This window comes from Macrotis lagotis, chromosome 8, assembly GCF_037893015.1.
Source record: "Macrotis lagotis isolate mMagLag1 chromosome 8, bilby.v1.9.chrom.fasta, whole genome shotgun sequence".
Lineage (NCBI taxonomy): Eukaryota > Metazoa > Chordata > Mammalia > Peramelemorphia > Peramelidae > Macrotis > Macrotis lagotis.
The window spans coordinates 181,799,402-181,823,522 of NC_133665.1; the positions used below are offsets into that span (position 1 = coordinate 181,799,402).

At 39.9% G+C, this 24,121-nt stretch overlaps 1 protein-coding gene across 1 annotated transcript in view; it reads right to left on the reverse strand.

Annotated features, from left to right (window-relative positions):
* Window positions 1-10,488: 10,488 nt before the first annotated feature.
* ITGA9 (integrin subunit alpha 9) overlaps window positions 10,489-24,121 on the reverse strand; it is a 360,075-nt gene continuing 346,442 nt past the window's right edge. Inside the window, exon 29 of the mRNA XM_074199051.1 lies at window positions 10,489-10,988. Within this exon, the coding sequence (XP_074055152.1) occupies window positions 10,890-10,988 (99 nt within the window). The 3' untranslated portion in view covers window positions 10,489-10,889. The remainder of the gene's footprint in view (window positions 10,989-24,121) is intronic.

A 24,121-nucleotide genomic window follows, 5' to 3' on the forward strand; every position in this document is an offset into this window, starting at 1 on the left:
CTAAAGTCATATGAAAAAATACTCTATTGATTAGAGAAATGGAAATTAAAACAACTCTGAGCTACCACCTGATGATGTTTGTCCTTCATTCTCAAAGACCATGACATCAGAGAGGTGATACCATGACAAGCACATGAATTAGATGGGGGGGGGGGGCTGTACTAAGTCACCAAAGTCACCAATCTCACTTTCTCCTCCAGAGCCATCTGGGTCCAGTGGCCAGATATAAATCAGGACGACTAGAGATGGTTCTGGATGTGAGGCAATCAGGGTTATGGGACTTGCCCAATGTCACACAGCTATTAAGTGTCTGTGATCAAATTTGAACTCAAGTCCTTCTGACTTCAGGGTTGGGGCTCTACTCACTGTGTCAGCTAACATCTATCAATTTGGCTAATATGATAGAAATGGAAAATGATAACTGTTGGAAAAAATGTGGGAAAATTGGGACACTAATGTATTGTTATTGGGGTTGTGAACTGACTCAATCATTCTGGAAAATTATTTGAAATTCTGCCCCAAACGGTGCATACCCTTTCATTCAGCAAAACCATTACTAGGTCTATATCCCAAACAGATCATAAATAAGGGAAAGGGACTTAATATACAAAAATATTATAGCAACTCTTTTTTGGTAGCAAAGAATTTTAAAATGCCCATTAATTGTCCAGTCACAAAATTAATTGGGGAATGGCTGAACAGATTATAGTATTTGAATATAATGGAATACTATTGTTCTGTAAGAAATGAGAAGCAGGTAGATTTCAGAAAAACCTGGAAAGATTTACATGAACTGATGCTGAGTGAAGTGAGCAGAACCAGAAGAGCACTGTATGCAGTGACACTAACACTCTACAAGAACCAACTACAATTGACTTGGCTCTTTTCAACAATATAATGATCCAAGATGATTCCAAAAGACTGAAGACAGAAAAAGGTATTCACATTTTCCACACGGTGAAAACACTATACAGTTGGGACTGTAGATGGAAGCATATTGTCTTCATTTTTTTTGTTTTTGTTTTTGTTTTGTGGTTTTTCTCTTTTGTTGTTTCTCCTTTCAGAATATGACTAATGCAGAAATATGTCCATAATTGCGCATGCATAACCTATATCAAATTGCCTTCCAACTTGGAGAGGGGTGATGAGAAAGGAGGGAGGGAGAAAAATTTCAACCTCAAAATCTTATAAAAATGAAGGTTGAAAACTATTTTTACATGTAATTGGAAAAAATAAAATACAATTTACAAAAAAGATACTTTGTATGATTTTACTTGTTTGTACAACTTTGTAATTGCTTTTCTTTTTCTGCCTTGTATCTCCAAAGTAGAAGATAAGCTCCTTGAGGATAAGTGCTGTTTGTTTTTAGGTACACAAAGTCTAGCCCCAAGGACACTCAGGAATGCAACCTAGCACAGTGAATGAAGTGTTCAACTGGAAGGTAGAAAGACCTGGATTCAATCTTTTCACTACCGCTTACCATCTGTGTGACCCTGAAAGAAACAAAATACCAGGATAACATGAACTGGGACCTGTAATGGTGGGTTCAATCATTCTTTCACAGATTGAGTTTCTTGGGCTGTATTTCCATCAGTTAAATTAACATTGTTTTTACTCACACATTTCCCCTCTCATGATTCCCATTCTACTTCATATTTTTCAGGAGGGAAGCTTACGATAACTGGGGTTCATCACTTCATCACGTCACCTGGATTATCATGATAGCTTTCTAATTTGTCTCTGTTTCCAGTCCCTCCTCACTCCAGTCTATCCTTCAAGCCGCTGCAGATAACCTTGCTAAGGCACAGGTTGGATTCCAGTGCTTAAGAACCTTCTGTGGCTCCCTATTGTTCAGACCAAATACAGCTCCCCAGGTGACATCTTGAGTCCTTCACATTGTGACTTTAGATTATTTTTAAAGAGTACTTTTCCTGTAATCTCTACAGACAATGAGGCTGAACTAGGAGTTTTGAGATCTTATTGGCTAAAGTCGGTCATTTTATTTATAGAATTGCATTTGGTCTTCTCAACAACTCTGCAGTCAGTGGGGTTATTATTCTCATTGCATGAGATAAGTGATGTGGTTTTCATTTTGTTTTGCTTTGCTTTGCTTTGTTTGAGGGGAAGTGGATTGGAAGGGGGCAGAGAGGAAAGAGCTACTAGTAAACTGAGGTCAACTGGCTTTGATTCATGTATGAATGGTCTTCTTACTTCTACCACAATCCGGACTGACCATATATCTCCTCTTTTCAAGACCCCACAACAGTTCCCTACGGTTTCTAAAATAAATACAGATCACTATGTTTGGCATTTAACATCGTCACCATCTGACTAGCCTACCTTGAAAAAGTGAAAATAAAGTCCATTGTCATTTCCCCCCTAAATCATTTCCTCCTTTCATTCCCTATGTTTCATCTAGACTACCTACTTGTCGGTCTCCAAAAAGCAGTGTTATCTCCCATCTCCAAGTCTGTCCCCTCATGCCTAAAGCACACTCACCCTGACCTCTACATCTTGGAATCTTTACCTTCATTGCAAGGCTCAGGTGTCGCAGGTGCCCATTAGGGGGCACCCTTCTTGATCAATCAGCCACTAGGTCTTTTTAAAGGTTTCTGTGTGATCTACCAAATTGTTAGGGTTTCATTCTTTCTTCCATCTTCTTTCTATCTCCTTCACTGTTTGCCCAGCATATCCCCTTAGTGGAACAACAGCCTGGCTACCTCAATGTAATACAGATAAATAATGGGCACTTAGTCAATACTCATTTAATTGAATTGACCCGTCTGCTCCCCTTTCACAGTATTCTCAGAAGATATAACTCCAGCTGTGGAGTCATAATTTGGAAGAAAAACTGGGCTTATGATTTCATTTATATAAGCAGGGTCATATTGGAGCCAGCCAAGAGACTTTCGAGAGCCAAAATTTCAGTGCAAGAATATATACCTGAGAAACTAACAAATGGTACAAATTGGGGTTTGTGTGTGTGTGGTTGTTGATTTGTAGATGTAGGAAAATGATGGAGAAAATGTCAATGCAGATTCAATGTAAAGTGTGTCATGCCTATTTGGGGGCTAAAGGGGAGGTGGGATGCAGTTGTTAAGCATTACCATCATACCCCTTGATAAAGTGGACTCTGAGATGAAGAAACTCCCTATACCTAAGCAAGCTTTCACTCCCTTTATAATTTACAGAGATGCCTACAGAAATGAGAGGCTGGATTACTTACCCAGAATCCTACAGCCAGTGTGTGGCAGAGGCAGCTCTGGAACCTCGGTCTTCCTGGCTCTGAAAGTGGTTGACCATCAACTACACCATGCTTCCCTGGAAATTGTGAGGGCAAAACTCAAAAAAAGCCACTGTGGACTCCAGATGGAATTTGATCATCATTGGATGCTATTTCCTTTCTAGCTACAACCCATGCATGAATTTTTTTTTTAATCCCAAATCAATGATTGGAAATCAAGGTTTCTTTACTAGTATCTTGGCACCAATGACTGTTCACTCACAAATGGAAGCAATACTACTGCTGCACCATCTTGTCTCTTAAGGAACCTAAGGTCCTCTGGCTCCATTAGGAAAACTCAGTCAGCTCTCCCTATCACTCCCCACCTTTCCCTGTCACTCATCCTCCTCCTCTGTTGGCTTCTTCTTCCAGGATGATTTAAATCCCTGGAAGCAGATTAAGCCAATTGCCTAGAGACATTTATGGATACTGAGTGATCAGAAGCCCGGCTGATATAATGTTGGTGGAAAGGGTCAGGATTGTGATCTCCTGGGGACGGGGCTGGGAGATGGCAAAGTGTAAGTCAGAGGTTCAAAAATAAAGGAAGAGAATTATAGCCAAGAGAGGATAAAGAGAGGGGGGAGAGGAGGCAAGGATCACAAGTGACCCAAAAGGGGGAATAGGGAAAAGGAAAAAAAAAGAAGAGTTTTAACTTGCATTGGCAAAAGAGAGCAAAATTAAGACAACGTTAGGAAGGTAGGGGGATAAATGAAAAATCAGCATCTTTGGCCCCATTTCTTCAGTTGGAAAGTAAATAAGGTTTTTAAAAATGTTGAGATATGAAATTGTTGAGAATGCCCAGAGCTTATCTAGAGGGGGAGATTAAAGAGGTTTTGTAACAATCATCAAAAGGAACAAATAGCATGGCAAAACAGGTAGTATGTTAGACTGAGACCTGGAAGATCTGGGTTCAAATCTTGCCTTGCCCATTTCCTAGAAACCAAATTCTAGGCAAGATATTTAGCTTTAGGATGTCTCAGACAAGTACCTGAGCTCATCTCCTATGCCATAAAGATTGGAGGAGAAAGCCTCATTGCACCATTTTGGAAGTTACATCAACTTCAGATGGGAGACAAGGAAGCCCAGTGATAATGTAGAAAGAGTCAGAGAGCCTGGAATCCAATTCCACCTTTAACCCTAACTCCCTGTATAACCTTGAGCATTTCAAGTGCTCCCTAGTAGGGGTGGAGACTAGAAATCTATGGCCCCATGATCCTTCCCATAAACATATAGGAATATCATCTCTTCTTTCTGGGTCTGCTTCCTAATCTGTAAAATTAGGGGGAGAGCTACTATGTCTGTGTCCCAAAGAGATCACTAAAAAGAGTTTCAAAAACCCCACACGGTCAAAAATGTTCATAGCAGTTCTTTTCATGGTGACAAAGAATTGGAAATTGAGGGGATGTCCATCAATTAGGGAATGACTGAATAAATTGTGATAGTGTGTTTGTGTGTGTGTGTGTGTGTGTGTGTGTGTGTGTGTGTGTGTGTGTGATGGAACACTATTGTTCTATAAGAAATCATGAGGGACTAAAATTCAGAATAGCCTAGAAAGACTTGCTTGAACTGATGCTGAATGAAGTAAGCAGAACCAGGAGAACACTGTACACACTAATAGCAACACTGGATGACAATCAACTATGATGGATTTATTCACCTAGCAAGAGAATAATCAAAGACAATTCTAAAAGACTTGTGATGGAAAACACCATCCACATCCAGAGAATGAACCATAGAATTTAAATGCAGACCAAAATTTACTATCTTCAGCTTTTAAAAGTTGTCTTATGTATTGTTTTTTTCTTTCTAATGTTTTTTCCATTTCACTTTAATTCTTCTTTCACAACATGATTAATATGCATTTATGTTTAACATAGTTATACATGTATAACCTATATTAGGTTCCCTTTTGTCAGGGGGCAGGGGAAGGGAAGGGAGGGAGAGAGAGAAAAATGTGAAACTCAAAACCTTGCAAAAAGGTTGTTGAAAACTATCATTGCACATAGTTGGAAAAAATAAATCAAATTGTTTTTAAAATCAGGGAGCAAAGGGGATAGAGCCCTGGTCCTGCAGGTCTCTCGAAAACTGAGGTTCTTTACCTTTCTTGTGATCTGGTCCTTTTTTGGTAATCCTAAGGATCCTTATGCTGAATAATATTTTTAAATAATCAGAAGATTATTTGTGTTAGATTTCAGGTAGAGGTTCCTGAAAATAAAGCTGTAATGGCTTTTCCCACCCAGATTCACAGAACCTAGGTAGTCTCTCCATGCATCCCTAATTAAGACCCCCTTCTCTGCAGGGTTAATCAGCAGAACCTAAACCAGGATCCAAAATGAAGATTTCAGTCATCGGCTGATGGAGTTGGCCATTGTGAGAAAAGGCTGGTCAAAGGGGCAGCGACTGTAATTTTGTCCATAATACTCTAAGACAGAGCGACTAGGTGGAGCAGTGGATAGAGCACCAGCCTTGGAGTCAGGAGTACCTGGGTTCAAATCCGGTCTCAGACACTTAATAATGACCTAGCTGTGTGGCCTTGGGCAAGCCACTTAACCCTATTTGCCTAGCAAAAATCTCCAAAAAATAAAAAACCATAATCATCTAAGACAAAGAAACACCACGGTCTACATGAAGTAGAATTGGTGCCATGGCATCCAATCCGGCAACTTCTCTCAACTTGATCTGTAATTCCATCAATACTTCATGCATTCCCATTGGTTGTCAATGGACTACTTCTGCAAATTATGCCCCATGATAAGGTGCATTCAGTTGGATGAGCAGAGACTATGCTTGAGCCTCCCAAGGGTTGGAGTGGAAAAGGGAGAGAGTGAGGAGATGCGAATATGTTTGGGGGGAGGGGGGGCGGTATGTGTTTGATAAATCAAAAAGGTACAAAGGAGGAAAATACTGTATTTTTTTTCTCTTTTATTTCAATCATGAATTTTTGTAAACCTGGCATTTCCAAAACAGTGCAAGTGAATTTGAAAATAGGTGACCATAGAAATGCAAATACAGGCAAAATTCAGAGAGGGCTCATACTGCCTCTTTCAGTAACATTCACAAGAGAAATTTACAATTTATCTGTCCATTAGTGAGGTTTAAAAAGTGAAGCATTGACAGGCAGCCCCCCTCCCTTAGGATCACCCCAATTCAAAGCAACTCCTCTATTTTTGATCACCTCTTTATCAGCTTCAGAATTGGGACACCATATCCCAAACACACCAAAAATATGGAAGACAATCAATTATCAAACCACTAATGACCATTCCTTTCTAGGTGATAGAAACAGTGAGGACTATTGCTTCTTTATCTTACACAACCAAGTATTCTTTAATCCATTCTTTCATGTGCATCTTTTATATATTAATGTGAAACATTACTTTAAAAATTCAAATACACCTTACACACTTGGAGCATTTTGAAAAAAAAAATCCTATTTTTCTGTCTATTGTTAGCTAAAGAATTTCCTCTATTCCTTCCCTCCCCCACAAAAAAAATCCTTCTTTATGTAATGCCCCTCATATATGAAACCTCAAACATTTAACCTGATAAATTTTTTATATTTAACATCACTCATCTACAAACAGCACTCAGCTTAGGCACTCTGTCTCATCCAAGGCAAATATAATAAAAAAAAAAAGTTCCATTTGAGAGATAATGGCTTCTGTTAATTCCTTTCCTGACTCAATGATGATAGGTGTTGGGATTTCTGGGAAGAATGCTCCTCACTTATCTCTCTCCCTTTAGCTCTGGAGATAGGAGGTACATATCTTCTAATAAAAACATGATTTTCTGTTATATTCTCCCTTGAGACAATGGGCTGTCTATGGACAGTTGCTAAGGCTTAAAGGGGCTTCTGAAAGCCTGCCCAAGTCTTTGGTGACTTGGCTGGTGAGGACTGATGACCCTATGCTATTTTAGAGAAGGCAAGGCTTCCTAGACAGCTCTTGCTAATGGCCACTTGTTTTCAAGGACCTCTTCAGTGATGTTACATGGAGGGTCAGAATCTTACCTTATGATTCCATAAGGCATCATGGGAATCACACCCAAACAGGGGAAATTGCTTTTGCTCCCTTCTAAAACAAAATGGCCTGGGTTTTATAGCTAGTAAACATTTTGTTCTCTCTGAAAGTTGATGAAGTAATCCATCGGGAGAAAAGCAGAAGATATTGCTACCAATGGGACTGGACCACATGTATATTTGTGGAATCAACCATCTTACTTGGGATCAAGAAACAAGAAAACCCACCAGAAATAATACTGAGAACGCAGAGAAATGAAACCTTACTCACTGGATTCAATAACTCAACTCATTCATTAAGCACCTACTGGGTTCAAGACACTGGGAATACAATGACAAAAATCTAACAACCTCCTGCCCTCAACAGGTTTGCATTCTTACTAATGGGCCAAGTAGGCTGAGGCTGGGGAAGCCTCAGTTCCTCTGAGAAACTCCTGGGAGATATGGGAAGTGTTAGCCTTTACATGATAGAGGGGGTTTCAGGTTGAACCCCACCTCCCACTTTGAGGCTTTGGGGCATTTCTAAAAATTGGTTGGACTTTTTCAGTTCCCATCATCTGAGTAAGCTGTAGCTCACCATTACCTTCCAGCATTATCATCTTTTGCCTATTATCTTTATTGGCTTCTGGCATGGTAGGACACTTTTTATTCCTTGTATTTGAGGTGGGAAGCCAAGAAAAACCCTGTGTGTCAGTGGGCAAGTCACAATCTCTCTAAGCCTCAAGGTATTTCTCTGTCAGATTAAGTTACAGAAGAGCTGCAATCTGCTTTGGAGGGGAGATCAGCACTCGTGAAATTGTAGAGCTTTAGATAATGATATATGGGATGGAGCTGGCTAAGGGGCTTTGAACGGAAGCCCCTACATTCCATTGTTTCTCCCTATGCATAATGTAAAGATCCCATATGGAGTCCAGTGGCAAGGTTTTAAATTCTCTTATCCAAATCTATCCTTACCACCAGTGTGACATTGGACAAGTCGATTCATCTTGCTGACCTTTCTCTGTAAAATGAGAAGGTTGGACCATGAAGGTCCCTTTTAGCTCTACATCGAAGGTCCAAAGAGTCCTCCAACTAAAACTGATTTAGGAATGCCGAGCTTGCTTCTTGGGGAAGACAATTGGAACTGGATACACAATCTTGTTGATATGGAGAATTTTCGGGAAGAATCTCCCTCTACCAACACAGATCAGAACCTTCTCTGCAACTTAAATGTCTTAAAGCCTTGTAGACAGAGTTTCCAAGACTTCTCCAGAATCAGTCAGTGTATCACAAATGGATCTTGAACTCAGATCTTCCTGGCTGTAAGGGCACATTCCCTTTCTAAGCATTCCAAAGGAGTCTGTCTTACATGGCAGTAACAGGGTGGAGGAAAGGGAGGTCAGTGAGGATCTTAAAAAAGTTTCTGAGAAATTATGTAACTTAAAAATATACATATGTATGTCTATGAATGTTGAAAATTTTTCATAACATGTAATTGGAACAAAATAAAATATCGACTGGGAAATTTTTTGATGTTAGGAGCTGATGTGGTTTTTGTTATGAGCTAATAGACTAAAACTTATTGATTTATTAAGGAAAATTTTTAGAAGACAGTCAATAAAAAAAATTGTTAACGGGAAGCTCCATCACAAGCTAGACTTTCCCAAACCTTTCAAGGGAAATTGTTTCCCATAGTGATACATCATCCCAATCCCCCTCCTTTCTGGTCACTCTAGGGAAACATCACAGACAAAGTCTTCCAGCTGCACCCAACATTTTCCTGTGCATGGGTTGGATCCAAACATAATTCCTTCCAAATAAGGTCAAGGATTGGTGATGAAACATCCTTGGGGACTTCATGGCTGGGGGAATTCCATTTATGTTTTCTCCCAGTGTTCTCATCATCCATTCTGAAGGTTCACAGTAAGGAAAGGAGGAATATTCCTATACAACAATATGAATTAAATCACAATGGAAGGAAAGTACAGGGAGAACAATATGGTGTTAAAAATAAGATGCAAAGAGAGCGGTCCCAAAAATATGACTAGTAGCTACTCTGCTGAGATGGCTGAGATGTCAGACTTGTTTCAAGACAACCCTCAACCACTCCTTTCTTTGTCCTCAAAAAGCCGGCCCTTAAAAGAAGCTCTCTAGACTCATCACAGGCATAGACTGAAATCTGTGAGGGCCTCAGTGAGGTTATTGCTCAACTTGGGACAAATGCTGGCTGTGTCCAGCTATGCATGGGCACTTCTGTTTCTATTACAGGGCTGGAGGGGAAAAGTCTGCAATAACTCCTTGTATGGGTATATCTGGGTCTGCTCTAATTGAGCCCACAAGTATAGCTCTAAAATGATGGCTTTGATAGGAGGTTCTCTGGCAGTTCTACATCAGAGACAAAAATCTTCTCATAGAAAACAGCTTTGGATTTCCAATGCAGAGGCAGAATAGAGTGAGAACAAAACACCCCAGTGATCTGTCTACCTGCTATCTGGGGTAGCTCTTATACCTCTTCCGGGGCCTGCTGATCTGCTTTGATTGCTGAGATCAAACTTCCAGGGCTAGCTGCATGAAGCTTTAATGACTGCCCACTGAGCTGTCGATAACAAGAAGAGGATGGCAAAGTCCCCATGAGTGAACAGTCCAGGTTTGCAGGTGAGGCAGATGGGTGGCTCTGAAGGTTTGGTGTGGCATCTCAAAGACACAGAAGAGACCCAGGACAAGGATTCCTTCCAGCATCAGCCTCTTGGAAGACATGAGACCTCTCTCTACCATGCTCCTAATCCAGTCCTTCCAAAAAAAGTGAGATTCTCCACCAAATGAAGACAAGGTAGGTTGGGGCCCCAGCAGCAGGGATCTTGTTTCTGGAGGTGGTAGATCTCTTTGAATGAAGAGCATTGGTAAAAAACCCCTCAGGCTTCCATTCACGGACAACTTACATTGAGATTGCAGTGAAGGAAATGCAAAGAGGCTTCAGCATGTCACCGCCACATCACACGTGGCTTGGACATCACAATGGACACAGCAATGTCAGCCCTGTTGTTTTTCTATGAGAGGTGATAAAATCTCCTTTAGCTCATTTCATCTGCAAGTCTGTTGGGCAGTAAGTTCAAACATACAATAAGTTTTTAAAATATATTTATATATTTATATATACACACACCTATATAAGTATTTCCCAGGTTTCAGTCAGAAATCAGTGCTTGAGTGAACTATATAGCTATTTAATAGAAATAATAAAACATTGATACAAATATAAAGACATAATCAGTATAAAAGGTTTGTATTTATAAAAAATACTTCTAGGCAACAGTCTTCCCCTGAGGGTTTACCATATACGTTGGACTCATAAATATTGCTCAGCTTGCTCTCTGGCGTTCATAATTCACCCATTCCAGCTTCAGTGGGCTACTCAGGTCACGCGCCAGGGCTGCAGTGTGGCCTCGGGATCTGCTCCCTTGCTTGGTAGAACAAAGAACAAGACTGTATCGATGGGCCTCCGAAAAATCTGGAGAAGATTCCTTCTTCCACATATGGAAGATACAAAGAACAGGGACAACAGGCGAGAGGGCACGGCGGCACATGACTGGCAATGGTTTGCGTGGAGTCTCACTGGCTTTTCTGGACCCAGTCCCAACTGTCTTCATTTTCTTTGCGGTTTTTCTCAGCTTCAATAATTTCTTTGTACCTTCTTCGAAAGAAGCCCATCTAGAGAGAAGGAGAAGAGAGAGCAGAAACTGTAATCAGAAACCATAGTGATTCCAACATTGTCCAAGCTAAGTCAAGGCTGGTCATTCTTATTTTTTATTTTGTTTTTTATTATTTTTTTTATTTAATCAATGGGGTTAAGTGACTTGCCTAAGGTCACACAGCTAAGCAATTATTAAGTGTCTGAGGTCCTCCTGACTCCAGCGCTGCTGTTCTATCCACTGCACCACCTCGCTGCCCCTATTCTAGCCATTCTTATGGCCACACCATTAAGTCACCTGGTCTGTCTATACACACAAAAAGTATTTGGTGATGATTGAATTGGGCAGAAATCACTTCAAACAACTAGAAGCAGTGGGGCATAATACACAGAGCACTGGATTCAGATTCAGGAAGACATGTGTTCAAGTCTTGTCTCAGATACTTACCAGCTGTATGATTCTGGGCAAGATCCTTAAACTTTCTGAGCCTTGGTTGCCTCTTCCAAACCAAAGCTTTGGGTTCAAGGACCACTAAAGTCCCTTCTGGTGCTAAATCTCCAATCCCCTGATAGAATGACATGCATACAAAAGAGCATTTTTTTCAGATCCTGTCTCCCAAGTAGTGATGGTCAGAGCTAGTGACAGACACCTCTCACTCAATAGCCCTTTCAAACTTGTGGAGGTCTATTCCACTCACCCTTGGGTCAACTGCTTCCAAGCTCCCAAGGAAACAGTCTGAAGACTATTTAATGTCCTACTTTCAGCCCAACTTACTAAAATTTTTTGACTTAATTTTTTAAAATTATACTGTGATGGTCCCAGTTGGAAGTGGTCACAAAGAAGAGTCTTTGGAGGGTCTTGTACTCACCTTCCCTTTGTAAATAGGGTTCTAATAGGAATAAATAGAGACAATTATCCCCTTCCCTGTTGCAGAGCCTTTTCCTGATTGGTCTCCCTACTTCTTATTGGGTCCCTTTTTATGTCCCACTCTATCCAAAACAATCTTCCCAAAGACTAAATCTGACCATGCCACCACATCAGTGGTTCCCCAGTATCTCAAGAGAAAATATCAATTTCTCAGCCTGACCTTGAAGGGGTTTCCATGTTCTGAACCCTACCTACCTTTCTCAACCTTATTTCATACTCCTTCCCTCCAGAATGTTCCACGCCAGATAATTTGGAGCACCGGTCACTCCTTCACTAGAGAAGGAAGTGGCTGGTGCTCCATTTTGTCTAGTGTGTGTGTGTGTGTGTGTGTGTGTGTGTGTGTGTGTGTATGTGTGTGTGTCATGAATTGGCACAAACCATTAGCCATGCTGGGATACACTCCCTCTTCCTCTCTGTTTCCCAGAAATCTTGCTCATTTAAAAACTCAGCTCCCATTCCTCTCCCAAGATTGCCTGACATCCAAGCTAGATACAGCCCTAAGCTAGGCTAGTTACAAACCAGTGAGAGTTAGGTTGTGCTTGCCTAGGTTTCTTGCTGTGTGGGTATGGGCAAGCCATTTGGAGTCTGAACCTCTATTTTCTCATCTACAAAATATGGACCAATGTATCAGTATCTTTTTCACAGGACTATTGTGAGTAAGAGATTTCATAGGGGCAGCAGGCTATGATAGAAAGGATGCTGAACTTGGAGCATCTGCGTCCTTCCACCAAGTACCTCTTTGTGTGACCCTGGGTTAAGTCACTCTACCTCTTTGGACCTGTTCCCCCCATCTATAAAATGGTAGGGCTGATTGAAGGGTCACTTTGAGCTCTAAAACTATGACTCAACAATCCTAAACCTCATTTTGTTTGGAATGGACCATTCTGAAGGGGAAGAGGATGAAATAAGGTTAGAAAGGTATATAGAAGACAGAACATGCCAAGTTAAGAAGGTGGATTCAAAAGTCCTAAACCACAAAGCATTGCCATAAATATGAAAAGTTCCCATCAGCAACATCATCTTAATGGTCATGGTAGCCACCACTTAAAAGGCACTTTTAGACTTGTACAATTCTTTACACCTCTCACCCCATGTGATGGATTGGGAAATTATGTGCTCTTCTCAGTCACAAGTGGTAGACACTGGGGATTTCTCTCCACTATCTAAGGACACATGCAGCCAATTGCTTAAGGCTTAGAAAGCAAGGCATCAAATTGATTGTCTGGTGAGACAGTCCCTCCCTGCTACTTTATAGAGAAAAGACGAGGCTGCTTGTTTCCTCCCATCTCCCATTCATCAGACCCAAAGGGTTCCATTTGGGTAAGCTTGCTGCTCACTGGTTGGCTCCCCCATTCCCCCTCCTAAAAAACACAGGTAGAGATGCCCACAGGAGTGTTCGGCTCACCATCTGAGTTGGAAAAGCCAAACAAACATGCCAAAGGGGGTGGAGACATCCACATTTTAGAAGGCAAAAGATTTTGGGGTTTTTTTTTTTACTCTACAAAACTAATCAGATTTTAAGAATAGTTTTTGTTTATGGAAAAAGAAACCAGGTGAACCCAGGAGGGGGAAATGCCTCGAGGAAGAAAAGCATAAAGAGAAAGAATGAGATTGAGGGGAAATGAGGCTTTTCAACAAAGAAACCAAAGTATCTTTAGGGGGTCAAGGGAAAAGGAGGAGTAGTATTTGCCAGACAAAAACAGCCCATTAAAGAAATGGTGACTACCTCTCATAGCTCATACTATTGCATAGAAAAGTGAAGCTCCGGGAAGGGGAGCTTCTAATGCAGGCTTCTAATTAGGCAACACAGTCTAGGACAAGGGTCTTGAAAGGAGCTCTCCCAGAAGGGGCACAGCCACAGGCTGGGCCCTTTGCTCTTGAGGGAGAAGGTGGGATATCTTCCTTGTGCCTTTAGACTTTTCCAAGCAGGGCATGACCAGATTCTTTTCTACAAAGACATCTGCCATCTCAAATCCGCCTCCCTGAGCCCTAATGTGGAGGTTGAAGGAGGACATTGGGAACTCTGAAATAAGCCAAAAATCAAGGTCACCCCTGGAGGCTTTTTAAAACTTTCCAATAGCTGGCAAAAAGACTAGAATGGCAGCACAATACAAAGAAAAGGAGAATGGAATTTGGAATCGAAGCAGACTCGGGTTCAAATCTCAGCTCATTGCCTTCCCGTGTGACTTTGGGCAAGTTACTCATTTCTCTAAGCCTCAAATTCTTCATCTATAGCGTGAGGGGGATGGAATCCATGCCTTCTGAGGTCCCTCACGGCTATGAGTTGATGACAGAAAATAATGCTTTCTTAGTGGTCGACCTGGTTCGTAGTCCACTGAGCAATCATGAGAGTTGGACAGGAACAAAGAGTATCATCCATGGGAAAATGATGAGACAAGTAGATTCTGAAGTCAAGAAGACCGAAGCTTAAACTAGCTTCTGACACTTAGGTATGTGACCCTGGGTAACTCATTAAATCTCTGCCTCAGTTTCCTCATTTGTAAAACAAGGATGAGAATGCCTACCTCCCCGGATTGTCTTGAGAAGGGAGGACAATATATGTAAAGCAAAGCTCAAAGCACCATAGGAAGGTTAATTATTAACCAGCAAGACTCAGCCCTCTCCTGCTCCACAAGTTCCAGTGGTTCCCCATTGCCTCTGGGATAAAATGAAAGGGCACAGAAAGGCCTTTTAGTCCATTACTTTCCATTGACATTCCAGATCTCCCATCAGCAGGCTTTTGACAGGCTGTTTCCTGTGTCTGATATGCACTCCCCCTGCAAGGTGGCTCAATATGTAAGTAATATTATAAATACACATATATTATAACATTATAAATACAAATATATATATAAACAAATATTTTAAATAAATACTTCTCTATTCTGTAAATATTGTCTCCTGCATTCAAATTTAATATTCTGAGGCTAGGAACTGCATTTATATTGGTTTTTGGAACTCTAGCCCTTGGCACTGTACCTCACATGTACTAAGTATTTACTATTTACTGATTAAGTGAAAAATTCCTTCTTTACCTCCATCTCTTAGAATATATTTTTGAGGTTCTTACATTCGACTTTATATATTCATATATATGTATGTGTATGGTCACATATATATATATTTACACATGAACATATATATATATATATTTTTTATATATAAACACAAATATATGTATACATATCCAAATACATGTGTATGTATATATTATATTTCATTATTGGTTTACATGTTATTTCCCCCATCATATCTAATCTCCTTGAATTCTACTAGGGAAAGATTAGAACACATTCACGATTAAGTGAACAGAAGAAATATTTAAAACAGGATCCAAGACTTCTTCTTTAGCTGGTTTACCAACAAGCAAAACAGACAAAAAATCCCAGGCCATTACTCAGTTGTGGAAGAGGAATCTGCTTGTCTTTCCCCATTCAAATGATCTTTCTTTACTTATTTCCTATAAAGGATTTGTTCATTTTTGTCTTTTTTACCTCCAGCAACCTAACCTTGTGCCTGACCTGTAGCAGAGGATGAATGAATGATGAATAAATGAATGAATGAATGAATGAATGAATGAATGAATGTGAATTCAGTCTGGCTTGGAGGGAGAACTTTAACCTGGGTTATGGTGTCCAATCATTTTTACCACAAAAAAGAAATCCAGTTAATCAGCGATTTGGGTGAGATGATATCTTTTCCTTTGTTCTCAAAAAAGACCAGGACATCAGGGAAGTGATGCCATGACAATCACGTGAATTGGATTTGAGGAGGGGGGTTGTGCTAAGTCATCAGCCTCACTTTCTCCTTCAGAGCTATCTGGGTCCAGTGACCAGAGATGAATCAGGATGACTGGTTGTGAGGCAATCAGGGTTAAGTGAATTGCCCAAGGTCACCCACTGATCAGTTTGTGAGTCTGGATCTGAACTCAGGTCCTCTTGCTTCCAAGGTTCTATCCACTCTGCCACCTAGCTGCCTTGACTTGGGTTAGTCTCAAAATTCTAAAGAAGAGCCTACCGCTACCTTCAGCATGGAACCATAAGGCTACAACCTTGACCACTGGGGAAGGCAGGTATATCTTTCTCATCATAGGATCATGTCATCTCTTATTTTCCAGATGAAGAAACAGAGACCAGAGGAGGAAACAGAGACCCAGAGGTATCACAAAGTGAGCAATAAAGACCACCCTCAGATTGGTTTAATATACCACAGCTCCATAGGCTCATTCTTTACCCAAACAAGCAGGTTTGTGCGGGAATTGGGGGATCCTCCCTTTAAAAAAAATCACTGGGACGAAGAGGTCAGAAAAAGTATTATCCGAAAGAAACCAAATGTCATTCATTCCTCCAAAACACCTCAATAAACAAAGAGATGAAAGCAGGAAGTAAATTGGCTATGTTTCCGGGTCCTTAACTGACAACTGAAGGAAGACAGATCATTTGAATAGGGAAAGACTAATAGAATCCTTCCCCACAACAGAGTAGTGGCCTGGGATTGTTTGTTTTGTTTTTTGCTAAAACACCTAAAGAAAATGGCTTGGTTCCTATTTTATATATCTCTTATATCCATTTAACTGTGAATGGGTTCTAAACCTCCCCTAACAAAATGCAAATTCCTTGGTTCTGTCTCTCTTTTCTCTTTGTAACCCAAGCATCTGGCATCATTTTTTTGCACTGAATAAATATTTGTTGATAGATTGATCTATTAGGGAAGAGATGGGTTGCGATCTCTGCTGGTGGAGATTGTTCCCACCCTGAGAGTTCCTTCCCCTGATCAAATGACAGACCTTTTCCAAATTCCCAGGTTCAGATACAATGAATGAAGCTTTTAGAATAATGAAGATGGACTTAGGTATTTTAGAATATTTAAGCTTCAAGGTTTGAGTCACAGGAAATGTCTTTGGCTGTAAAGAGGCATCAGCTCCAGGCATCTCCAGCTCCATCATGTCCACAATGAGGAGGGAGGGAGGGAGAAAAGTGGAGGAAATCATTTAATTTGTTTCCTCTTGAAAGAGCTTCACATTTCAACATCTCATTGAGGAGGAGGGGAGAAAGCCAACAACTGCGATCATTAAGCATGAAGTTTAAATTATGGCAACCAGAAGCTTGGACCATCTTGGTCTCTGGCCAGTTTATTAGGCTCCATTTCACTGTTTGAAGACATGCCTGGTTCACTCCCAGCTTCAAACATTGAGGTTACTTGACACTGGGGCCCCACTGATGGCGGGAGCAAAGAAGCAGTCTGAAATTCATGTGGACAGATCATATACTGGGCAAGATAAATGGGAAGCCACAAACACTCTACTGGTAGCAAAGACGGGGTCCAGGAAGGGCAGGAAGCCACCCACTTCCAGAAAGTCTTGGCAGATCCTAAGAATGCCTTTTCCCCCAAAGTCAATTAGGGAACATTTTTCCAAAGTAAGCATTCTGCTACAGGGTTATCTATCATTCCAGGAGCGTGGACATTCTCAGAAAAACCAGACCCCAGGAAGAGGGCAAGTAGGGGCTTCGTGCAATTGATAATATCACTGAATGTGAATTGATTCTTCATCCATGCTCAGTACAAGGCTTGAGGGTAATACTTGAGACCAGTTTATCTCATTCTGCCCTTCTAAAGTCCATTTGGTTCCTTCAGTCTTTAGGACTATTTGATGAGAGATAACTATGGATTGACTAACTCCCTTCCTTTGGGTGATTAGCTTTGTCTTTAAATGCTATGGTGATCAGTTAGCTCTGAAGGGGATAAAACCCACTGATCCATGGCCTACCCATATTTTCTCAGGAGACCCTCCTTTAGTTCCCAGGACATCATGCTGGTATCAAAGGAGAGTCAGAGGAAATGTGTTTTCCCTTATTCTCATCACTGAGTCAGCCCACCTTCTTTCCTGTGATATCCCATATCTCTTGCACTATTCTTGGTGGGTCACATATTGAATCTTGCTCATACCCATTATCCACCTCCCCATAGCTCTTTGAGTGACCCCCAACTTCATTCTTCAGGGTTGAAGATAGTCCATGACTAGCGATCACAAAACATTGCCAGAGGAATTGAATCATTTCCAAAGGTGCATCTTTATTTGGGTGAGAAGCCTGGAGGAATCACTAAAACCTTCCTATTGAGTAGCTTCCTATCTCTTCAGAAGCACCTGACAGTTAAATCATGTAGTGGACAGATTGACTTAAACTTCAATTATGAATCAAGATCTTACTAGCAGTATGACCCTGGACCAGTCTCAGTTTCCTCATCTGTAAAGTCAAGGGGCTGGGCTCAATGGTGCAAAGTTCCAAATCTAGGATTTTATAATTTTTAAGACACAGGATTCAATCTGTTAACTTTGAACCCTTTTAAATCCTCTGTCCAGAAAATTGGGATGTTAAACCAGCTTATCCCTAACTAGATCTCCTTTGCCCTCACAAATTCTAAGATGGTTGACTGACTTCATTCCAAGGTTGCCCTCATGTTGGACTTAGCAGTCATGTCTTCCTCATTGGTCAGAATTGCATCCAGAATAGCTATTCCTCTCATTCTCCATTTTTTGAAGAAGAAGAAGAAAATTATCATTAAGATAAGTATGCTAGAAACTGATGAACTTTGAAGATGAGATATACTGATGACTGCAGATGGAGAAGATGGAGATGAAGGTGGAGATGGAGATGGAGATGAAGATGGAGATGGAGATGGAGATGGAGATGGAGATGGAGATGGAGATGGAGATGGAGATGGAGATGGAGATGGAGATGGAGATGGAGATGGAGATGGAGATGGAGATGGAGATGGAGATGGAGATGGAGATGGAGATGATGGAAATGGAGAAATCCTCCACCACGGCCATATCTAGTCTCAGGGAAAGAACCAAGATCTGCTTTTCCAACACCTCATTCAGCTCCTTCTTTTCTCCAGGAGCACCATGGAACACTTTTGTTATTTCTTCCATTGTTGATCCTTCTCCCAAAATATTTTCCATTGTATTCTCCCCATCCAAAGGCTCATTTATAGATCTACTCTCATATGAGTCTCATAGAGGGAGTACTAAGCCTGAAGCCAGGAAGACCTGAGTTCAGATCTGACCTCAGGCATCTGCCTGCCTCTGTTTCTTCAACCATAAGATGGAGATAATAATTAGCACCTATCTCACAGGACTGTCCAGAGAAATAAATGAGATAATAGCACAATGATCTCACCTATCAGGCACTTACTATTTGCTTGTTCCCTTCCCCCCACTTTTTAAATAAACAACACTGCTCCACATTCTTATTGAGCTAGTCAGTTCCTTCTGAACAGTCAACACACATTTATTAAGCACCATTTGTATGCCAGCAATGATGTAAATACTAGTTTATCCTTTCATATTCTTATGCCAGTCATGAGTCCCAGTGATATCACTGAGGGCAGGAATGTCTCCCTATATGTGTTCAGGGGGGATCTGAGGTCAAGGGGGACCACTGAAGTCTTGCTTTTTAGACATTCCTCTATGTTCCAGACTCTTGCTACTGCTGCAGTCTTCTTCCTCTGGCTCAGAAAATTCCTGTTTTCTTACCTCCCACTTGCTGTTTAGTTTTATTTCTCTTGAACAAACTAAGAAGACCCCAGGCAAAACTATTTTCAACAGCTCTCACAAAGCACACTCTAGCCCTGGCTTTGAGATCATCCTGCCTATGTTCTAGTACAGAAATCCAGAGCCTTTCTTTAAGCATTATCCTCTTGACCAACTTCTTAAAGTCCTCTTTTATTTACCAAAACATCATCTTCTCAACCAACTTCTCAGTCTTCTTTTACTTCCCAAACTCTTAAATTCAATATGATGCAATGACGAACCCAAGTTCATCCCTCTTAAAACCCACCAAAGACCAAGGCAAGCTTCAAGGATTCCTTATACTGTTTTCTGTACTATGTTACCTATAACTAAATTTGGTTTGGGTTTACATACTACATGTGATGCTGAACTAAGGCAAGCTCCAAGAAACTGCAGTCACATTCTTATGGCACTTGCTCACTTGGATATATGGTAGGATGACCACCTGGACTAATTGGTCCCTGACAATTATTTCCAAGAACTATATACACTCAAAACAAATCCAAATAGATGGGTAAATGAATACTATAGAATACTATTGTTCTATAAGAAACCATAAATAGTCAGACTCTAGAGAAGCATGGAATGACTTACAGGGTCTGATGGTGAGTAAAGGGAGCAGAACCAAGAGAACAATGTGCACATTAACAACAACATTGTGAGATGAACAACCTTGATGGAAGCAGCTTCTCTCAGCAGTTCAGAGAGCTAGGACAAAGGTATGAGACTGGCTATGGACAATGAGATCACCATCCAGGGGAAGAAAAACAAAACACACACAAATAAAAGAACCCTTCAGAATCTGATGAACACTTTATAAAAATTATCTCTTATGAATCTCTTTCCCTTAATCCTAATTCTTCATAGTGAAAATGACTTATCTATAAACATGTTTATCAAAAATATGTATGTATCCAGCCTCAGCCACTTAATAATTACCTAGCTGTGTGACCTTGGACAAATTACTTAATCCTATTGTCTTGCAAAAACCTAAAATATATATGTACAATGTTAACCAGACTGTTCACTACTGAGGCGAGGGGGTTGGGAAGGGAGGGTGGAAGGAAATTTTGTAACTTAAAAAGATATATGTGCATATGGATGAAAGTTCATAAATAAATAAGGAAAAAATTCAAACAGATGACAATTGAACCAGCCTCACTTAGGAAGACACTCATAAGCAGGGAGGTCAGGGACATCTGAAGAGAAGTATATAGGGAATCATCCAGAATGAGCAACCAAAAGAGGATGGGGCCAAAAGAGGAAGCACATCAGAAGGCCCACCCTTTGTCCTGGCTTTTCTCTGGATTCATCTGGTTCCATGAAAAAAAACCATGAAGAGAATTTCATCTTCCCTAATTTCAAGGGAACAAACATAAAAAACACGAAACAAAACTCATGTTACTCAATGATGGCCCTGCCTTCTTAGACCTCAAGTAAAAAGATGGATTTCTATTCTAATAGACAACAGACTTACTTCTCAGCATTTTGTGAATTCAGTTACCAAAAAATAGTCAGCCTCACTCTCATATTTATTCTCCTGGAAGCCCTGTGCAAAATTCTCTCTGATCTCTGTGTTCTAGCTTCCCCATAAACCTGAGGTAATATACACTCAATAGTTTGTTCACAAACCTAAGCCCAAAGACTTCAGAGGAGCCTGAAGAATAATAAGCACTCCATAAAGGGTTTATTTATTTCTTCATTCATTTGTACCAAAGAGTTAGGCTGAGGATAAAAAAGTAAGAAACCTTTGAACAGAAGCTTATATTAAACCTCTCTCGTACAACCTTTGGAATAGCCCAGATTTCAAGAAGGCAAACTATAAGATTTGCAAGTAGCAACTATAGTTGGGGAATTCTGGCAAGACAGCTAAGTGGTTATGCTTCTTCATCCCAGCTTCTGTTCATCACCTCAAGGCAGGAAGAAATGTGCCAAATAAAATAGAAGAGCAACAACCCAAAAAATAGGAAAGAGGAAAGGAATCATTGAAAGAAAAACCACAGGAAAAAAACAGTCCAGAGATTAAAGAAATGAGTAAGCAAATAAAGCATCCTAGTACAATGAAGCTGTACCATGGGGTAAAAAGAAGCTAGGAACACTCTAGAAGAAAAGAATACTATTTCAATAATCCAAGAGCCTATAAATTACACTGAAGACTCAGAAAGCACAGAGTTTCTTAGAAGTTGAAAAGAACTGAAGTAAATTAGAGGGAAATTAAAATTCTTAAAGAATCGATCAACAAACCTTATGAAATACCCACTGTGTGCTAAAATTAGAAAAGACAAATAAGAAAATCAATGATTTAGAAAGGATAGTAGAGAAATTTAACAAAACAGTAGAAACTATGAAAAAGAGAACTCTAAGGATAAAAAAACAAAAATGCAAAAACCACAAACTTCAGAATAAAATCAAAAGACAGTAAAATTAAAGGACATCCAAGTGCTCTGCAATCCAAACTAATTGGGACATCTTGCAGAGATGATCAGAGACTTATTGTCCCCCTGGGATATAATACCATGAAATAAAGAACATCATATTTATGGAAATCACATAGAAAATTGCCTGGAAATATTAGAAAAAATGGGCAAAATATAGCTTGATAGAATCTATAGGACTCTAGGAGAGAAATTCCAACTTTTATTCAGTAAGACATGTAGTCACCAAGATGTAAAGATAAAGTATCAAGGAGCAAACAGCTAACAGGAGGAATTTAACATAATAAAAAATCAAACAGGACTCCTCATTAAAAGTAAAAACCATAATATAATAGTACAACATATTCCAAAAAGATATACATGAATGAGAAAAACATCCAGGCTTCATCAAGAAGATAGACTTTCATTCATCTTTCCCCAAAAAAATAGAACACGGCCTTTGAAATGCAAATCTAACAAGGAATGAAAATGAATAAATTTAAATAAGTTCATGTTACATGAAAAAGCTGGAATCTATACTGGGATTCCTCTATCACCGTGATAAATACTTTTAGTGAGCAGATATATCCCAGTTTTATGCTGTGTGTGATGTTTATTACCAGAGGGTCACTGAACAGAGTTTTTTTCCTGTTGTCACATCTTCCAAGGAATCTTTAACAATCTTCATCGCCTTGAAGGCGATATTTTGTTTAATCAACTCACATGCTTTTTTTCCATAATCAAAAAAAAAAAAATAAGCACAGTGGGATCTCATATTCTCTACATCTTTCAGTTAATTATTTACACAGATAAGTAAATACAAAAGATATACAAAGCAATTCCATGGAGGTGGGAAAGAGCATTAACAACCAGAAGGATTCATCATTCTAGAAATGATGCACTGAAAATGACTGTATTGTTCATACCCTTTCATTTGGTAATACCATTCCTGAATTTCACACCCCAAAGAAGGCTAATGTGCGTAGGCAAAGGTCTCATGTTCAAAAATATTCTTATAAGCATTATTTGTAATAACAAAAAGCTAGAAGTAAAATTATGCAATGCTTAGGATTCGGCTGAATAAACTGTGGTATGTGCCCATAATAGAATATCACCGCAAGGTAATAACTATGGAGAAGTGAGAGAAGCCGGAAAAGACTTAAGAGTGCCACAGAGTCACAAGAGGAGAATCAGAGAATCAATACACATAGCATCTACACTTGTGCAAATAAACAATCTCAAAATCATCTATATCCTAATGAAGTATAATAAAGAGTGTTGGCACCAGGCTATTAAAGTAAAAGCATACTGACTTCCCTTCTATTTATAATTGGGAAACCACAAAAATGCAAAGGGACAATCATCCTGTGGTTTTATGTGACTTGTGGGGTGGGAGGTGTCCTTTGAGTTTTTGTTCAGAGAAACATATCATTAAAAAACAAAAACAAACAGAGCCAAGCAGCCACGATGGAGTTGAAAAAGCCATGAACAGAGACTTGGTTTCCTCTCCAAGATTTGTCACTGTGACCTTGGGCAAATCACTTCTCACTCAGTCTTAATTACATCATCAATGAAATGAGACTTTTCAACTGTGTGCCTTTGAAGGTCTCTTTGGGTCTGAAACTCTAGAACACCTTATTTTAAAACCTTTATTCATTGTTTAATAATCATTATAGCCTATTTGTTTCTCAATATACCTCCCCAAATGATCCCAATCCTATAGCAAATCAAAACAACTGCCAAGACATCTACCTCGACACATCCCACTCCATCTCTCTCACAGGAAGACGGGAAGTGGTTTCAGCATTTTTCCCCCCCAGGGACAAGATTGACCATTCTAATTAAGATGAATTCAGCTTTCTTTTAGCTGTTTTCATTCACTTTGTTGTCATTGGCTATACTGTTATCCTCTATTTACTTCACCCTACATCAGTTCTGACAAGTCTCCTGATGGCTCTCTAAATTCCTCATATTTATGATTTTATTGACAATATACCATTATATTCATATACCACAATATTGATGGCATTTAACAGGTGTCCGCCAATTGATGAATGACCAAAAAAAAGAAGAAAAGTAGCATATGAATGTAATAGAAATTTACTGGGCAACATAAAAGAATGAATATTGGGAATTCAGTGAAACATGGAAAGACTTGCAAAAATTGTTTCATAATTGTGAAAGAACAAGAAAAAGGAGAGTTGCCTAATTATAAAGACCAAGTTTGTCCCTGGAGAA